Raw genomic sequence first — 6389 nt, 5'->3', positions numbered from 1 at the left:
AGAGCTCTCAGAATTCATCAAAAATATCTTAATTTGTGTTCCGAAGATGAACGGAGGTCTTACGGGTTTAGAAGGACATGTGAGTGAGTAATAAAAAGTTATTTTTGGGTGAACTAACCCTTTAAATTCAAGGTTAAAATCTGACAACAATGTCTCCATATATTGTGATTCTTTAACTCAAATAATGCTTAAAAAAGTGCTGGTCCAACTAATGTGCAAGTGCGTTCTAGAGTAAACAATCAGACGATTGGCTCTTTTAACAATTAATGACAGAATATTCATTTTTGGGTGAACTAACCCTTTAAACCCCAACTGAACAAGCCAAAGGCAACAGTAGCAAGGAACCAAAACTCCATGTTGGTCTTTACACCTTTTGTCTTTAAACCTTTTAGCCATACAGGTACTGATTCATTGTTTCTGCTGGTAAAGCACAATAATAAGTGTGTTCTGTCTAATTTAGATTTTTGCATCTCCAAACAACACTACGCTACTAGCATACCCACAGAAGCGGCAACCAATGAGCGTAAAGATTCTGTCGAAGATTTCAAAATGCTGAAATGCATTGAGGGGAGTGCTCTGCACAAAACACAAAATCACATCTTGTGTCAGTGTACAGCATTCAGATGGCTCTCCTCAAAAACACAATGTATTAGCATTAGTCGTATAAAAAACAATTCTTAGTATGTAATACTTTAGCATAAGACTACCGAATGCACCTTTATTTGAAAGAAGATAGTTCTGTTTTTAATGACACACTTGTGTGGCAGCACATTTTGCTCTCAGTGTGGGTATACAGATTTACAGTGGGTATACTGGTAACTTGAATAGGCCAGTGTGTGAAGTTACATTTACTTTAAGCGTGTGATTAGTCCTCCTGTTAGTCTTGGCGCATCGAGCCGGTCTCTTGTCTTGTAGGAGAAGGATTATTGTCAGAGCACAACCCTTTCACCTCTCTTCCCTCTCATTCTTCCCCTCCCACCCTCATGTCACAGGGCCCCCTTGCTTTCCATAACAAAAGCCTGTCTAACTTGAGCGTGTGTGAGACGTTTGCGTGGCAAAGGGAAGCTGCTTGTGTGTGTGTGTGTGTGTGTGTGTAAGCTGCCCCCCACAATTACCCCGTCTCTGTGTCCCTCTGAGCATTTTGACGTGTCAGGTGTCACTGACATCTGTGCAAATGGGCGTTTTTTTATTTTTTATTTTGTGCGAGTGTGTGTCTACGTGAGCATTTTTATCCAACACACACGGTCTGTTACAGATCAGAGTGCGTTTCATCTTCCTGCAGAATATCTCTGTTTAGGATTCCGTTGAAAGCGTGCATGTTATCATATTAAACAACAACGTTGAAACAATGTTTTTTTTTTTTTTTATGTTTCCTTGAAATGCATCACACTTCCAGAGTGTCCACATTTAGCGAGCTAAATTCAGTTTGCACATGCTGGGATGTTTTTCGTTAATTAACTGAGGGTAATTGGAACACTGACACGAAATTGAAATTCTTCAATTATGAGCTAAGAGATTTTGTGCTGTTTGACTTGTACACACACACATTGCAGTCCTTTTGCCCTTTTTCTTACCCCCCCTCTTCCCCTTCTTTTTATTTTAAAGACCCCCAGCTGGAAAGCTGAGGTTTTTGGCCACAGTGTTTGTGTGCTTTCTGCAAGCAACACATAGTTGCACTCACCAGAGAATTGGCTAATCAAACTTGGACCTGTGTTTCTAGTAAAGCTCTAGAGATTTGGGTTTTGAAGCGCATACAGGCCTTCAGAAAGCTTCAGAAAGAAACACGCATGCATACACCAGCTTCACGGGGCTTATTGCTTTTATAAAATGGTTATTCCATATACGTAGTTAGGTTTCACAAAATAAAACAGCAAATAAAGTGTAATGCTATGAATAAAAACAGTATTCTTCCACCAAACAATGTAGTTCCTCAGAAACAGTTGTGGTTGCAACAAAGTGGTTGCCAAGCAACACACAAAGTAAACAAAGGTGTATGTTTGTAGAGTAATTTACAACAGCTTCGAACACAGCTCAACCAATCAGAATCAAGGACCGGAACTCTCCATTTTATAAGAAGAAATTTTGCACGTTATTACATTTTTACTTTTATTTTTTTAGAGTACTTGGCTATAGAATTACTCAAAATTCCTATCGCTTGGTAATATTTTCTGTCTTATGTGGTTCTTTTGCTTCTGTGATTTCAGAGAAGCCATGCGGAATTACCTGAAGGAACGAGGAGACCAAACTGTGCTCATCCTACACGCTAAAGTTGCACAGAAATCATACGGCAATGAAAAAAGGTAAATGACAACTATGATTCATGATGAATTCATGAGATGAAATGTAAATGCTATTTGACCTTTTGGTAAGTGTAAATACTTAACATTTATCATATTTATTATTTAATCTCAGGTGGTTGCATTGTGTCTCATTGTTTTTCAGCATCTTACGCCATGAGCATTGCAGTTTTAATAACGTTTCACTTTTAACCCGTGTTCCACTTCTAAGCTCTCTATCTGTTTTTGAGCACAAAAACTTATCCCATGGCCATGTGAAACCCCTTACACTGTCCATCTCTTCCCTAAGAATGCAGTAAGAATGCAGGAAGAATGCAGTAAGATGAAGAGTTGAAAGGACAAGAACATTTAGGAAGAAAAAAAGGAGTGAGAGAGAAGCTGATAAGAAAAGAAACCAAATAATGACAGGAAAGAGAAAAGAAATGATTAAGGAGGCGAGGCGATATGAGACAGGGAAGCGAAGGAGAGAAGGTCAGCGGAAAGCGAGACAAGATGATAACTGTAGAGAAACACAGTGTCTGGGGAACTGATGTCGCGGTTACAGCTCGCTTGGCCTCATTTGGCAGAGAGACAGCGCTGTTATTCGTGAACAGCACAGCCAAAACTTGGACACATGTCAAGAGCGACAGAATACCAGATGAGAGCCAGAGAGAACAAAAGTGTGCGCTTCATGAAATCATATACATGTGTTCTGTAACAGTAGCTTGGTGGAGTAGACTCATTTAGACCAATATATTCATTTGGTTTTAGCCAGGTTTCAGAGTGTCCACATTTAGCAAGCTAATTGAAGTTTGCACATGCTGGGATGTTTTTCATTAGTTAACTGAGGTAATTGGAAGACTGACACGAAATCGAAATTCTTTGATTATGAGCTAAGAGATTTTGTGCCGTTTGATTTGTGTACACACACACACACACTGCTGTCCTTTTGCCCTTTTTCTTACCCCCCTTTTCCCCTTTTTATTTTAAAGACCCCCAGCTGGAAAGCTGAGGTTTTTGGCCACAGTGTTTGTGTGCTTTCTGCAAGCAACACATAGTTGCACTCACCAGAGAATTGGCTAATCAAACTTGGACCTGTGTTTCTAGTAAAGCTCTAGAGATTTGGGTTTTGAAGCGCATACAGGCCTTCAGAAAGCTTCAGAAAGAAACACGCATGCATACACCACATGCTTTCACCAGAACCCTCTACAATAGCACTTCTAAAGTGGTTTTACAGGTCTGAAACAGAAAGATGTGTTTTAAAAACTTGAAACTGTGGCATATGAGTTAAAGCACATGAGTGAAAAGCAAAGTAGAAGTCGTATAGAGTTGCAGTATTTATGAAAATACTTATCAAACATGTAATCTTGCCTGTTTCAGTAATGGATTTTTGTTTTATCTATAACTTTATACCAAAGTCCAAGTCAGGTCACTTGGCAGCCATAATTGTGTATGCAAGTACAGCTCCATTCAACAATTTAAATGGGGAAGGACAAAAATTCTGTAGAAATTATGTTTCAATAACATACTTAAAGGGTTAGTTCACCCAAAAATTAAAATTCTGTCATTAATTACTCACTCTCTTGTCGTTCCAAACCCGTAAGACCTCCATTCATCTTCGGAACACAAATTAAGATATTTTTGATGAATTCTGAGACCTCTCTGACCCTCCCATAGACAGCAATGTAATTACCACAATCAAGGTCCAGAAACGTAGTAAGGAGATCGGTAAAATAATCCATAAAATTACAGTTGAACCCCTGATGTCAAATGGATTATTTTACCGATTTCCTTACTACGTTTCTGGACCTTGATCATGGTAATTACATCATGTAAGTATATTGTTAAGTTCTTTCCATTAATATTTTTTTTACTTTCACATTTAAGATATATCATAAGGTTATACCCTTTTTGTGGTAAGTCTGCACAAGATCAGAACGCTTGTTTGGTATGTTTGCGGCCCCTTTAAATAAAGACCGATCGTGGAGCGTCTACAGGGCAGCCAGAGCGAATTTTGACGCTCTCGCCGCCGGTGGTCAGCGTTGTGGGTAGCGCGGCCAGAGCGATCTTTTGACGCTCTCGCCGCCGGCGGTGTGAACGCACAGTAAGGCGGGACTTTCATTCCTACAGCCAACTTTGAGCATTATGATTCCTCCCATTCACATTTATGTGTGGACCATCTCTGGTTATACCACTTCAGTTTGAGGTAGATATCTGTTGGTGAGGTGGATGTGCACAAGTTATCAACTAGTTAGGTACATCAATTAGTCGACTTGTAAAACTATTCAAAACTTGCATAGTTGAATTTCAAAGTTGATTTGTGAAGTAAAAAAATAAAGCAATAAGCCCCAAGAAGCCATGGTTTACAGTGAATTGAAGCTGATAAGAAAAGAAACCAAATAATGACAGGAAAGAGAAAAGAAATGATTAAGGAGGCGAGGCGATATGAGACAGGGAAGCGAAGGAGAGAAGGTCAGCGGAAAGCGAGACAAGATGATAACTGTAGAGAAACACAGTGTCTGGGGAACTGATGTCGCGGTTACAGCTCGCTTGGCCTCATTTGGCAGAGAGACAGCGCTGTTATTCGTGAACAGCACAGCCAAAACTTGGACACATGTCAAGAGCGACAGAATACCAGATGAGAGCCAGAGAGAACAAAAGTGTGCGCTTCATGAAATCATATACATGTGTTCTGTAATCAGAGATGGTTTATGACTAGGAAGTGTATCATTTAGCTTCAATTGAAAATGAATGTGAAGCACTTGACTTGTTGCACCAGTTTTGTTTCTTTTCATGTCCTTGTGACCCCGTTGACTTTTAAAATAGCTAATGGTTACTTTTAATGTTGCTAACTCGTCCCAGTCCCACAAACACAAGTGGTTCATTAAATCATGTGGTTTGTTAAGGAGAGGTGTGCTCCTACTTTTAGAACTAACATTTTGATTTACAGTTTTTGCCTAGCAGACAATAAAACCATGAAATGTCCCAGCAACCACCCCGGCAACTGCATAACAGTGTTCTAACAACCAGCTATGACACCCTAGCAACTGCATAACAATACTTTAACCATCACCCATGACGCCCTGTCAACCACCAAAGACACTGTAGCAACTACACAGCAGTGCCTTGATAACCACCCAGGACACCCTAGGAACGCCCTGGTAAACGCCATAGCATCCCCGACCTGACACTATTGTAACGCCCTTAAAACCACCCGGAACACCCTGTTAACCCCATACAGTGGGGAAAATATTTATTTGATCCCCTGCTAATTTTGTAAGTTTGCCCACTTACAAAGAAATGAAGGGTCTGTAATTTTTATGGTAGGTTTATTTTAATGTATAGAGACAGAATACCAACCAAAAAATCCAGAAAAAACACATTATATAAAGGTTAGAAATTGATTCGCATTTCAGTGAGTGAAATAAGTATATGATCCCCAAACAAAACATGACTTAGTACTTGGTGCAGAAACCCTTGCTGGCAAGAGGTAAGACGTTTTTTTGTAGTTGGTCACCAGGTTTGCACACATCTCAGGAGGGATTTTGGTCTACTTCTCTTTACAGATCCTCTCTAAATCCTTAATGTGTCTTGGCTGTCGTTTGGCAACTCGAAGTTTCAGCTCCCTCCACAGATTTTCTATAGGATTGAGGTCTGGAGACTGGCTAGGCCACTTCATGACCTTAATGTGCTTCTTCTTGAGCCACTCTTTTGTTGCCTTGGCAATATGTTTCGGGTCATTGTCATGCTGGAAGACCCATCTTCAGTGTTCTGGCTGATGGAAGGAGGTTCTCGTCCAAGATTTTACAGTACGTGGCCCCGTCCATTTGCTGATCCCTCACCTTTCTCATGATCATCCTTACCCCATGAGACAAGATCTTGCACGGAGCTCCAGACCGAGGCCGATTGATGGTTATTTTGTATTTCTTCCATTTCCAAATAATAGCACCAAGAGTTCTCCTCACCAAGCTTCTTGAGAGCTTGTGTGGACAGATTGTGTGGACAGGTGTCTTATTATATATATATATTTTTTTTTTAAGTGACGTGACATGTGGCCAAGTATGGTGACCCATACTCGGAATTAGTGCTCTGCATTTACCCATCCAAAGTGCA

The 6389-nt window shown here is 40.2% G+C and overlaps 1 protein-coding gene across 1 annotated transcript in view; it reads left to right on the top strand.

Annotated features, from left to right (window-relative positions):
• rbpjb (recombination signal binding protein for immunoglobulin kappa J region b) overlaps window positions 1–6389 on the top strand; it is a 64575-nt gene that overhangs the window by 48893 nt on the left and 9293 nt on the right. The window contains exon 3 of the mRNA XM_016450102.1: window positions 2205–2300. Coding sequence (XP_016305588.1) covers window positions 2205–2300 — 96 coding nt within the window. The remainder of the gene's footprint in view (window positions 1–2204; window positions 2301–6389) is intronic.

This window comes from Sinocyclocheilus anshuiensis, unplaced genomic scaffold (assembly GCF_001515605.1).
Source record: "Sinocyclocheilus anshuiensis isolate Anshui unplaced genomic scaffold, SAMN03320099.WGS_v1.1 scaffold1823, whole genome shotgun sequence".
In the NCBI taxonomy this organism is placed as follows: domain Eukaryota; kingdom Metazoa; phylum Chordata; class Actinopteri; order Cypriniformes; family Cyprinidae; genus Sinocyclocheilus; species Sinocyclocheilus anshuiensis.
This window is presented reverse-complemented; position numbering and strand designations above follow the sequence as displayed.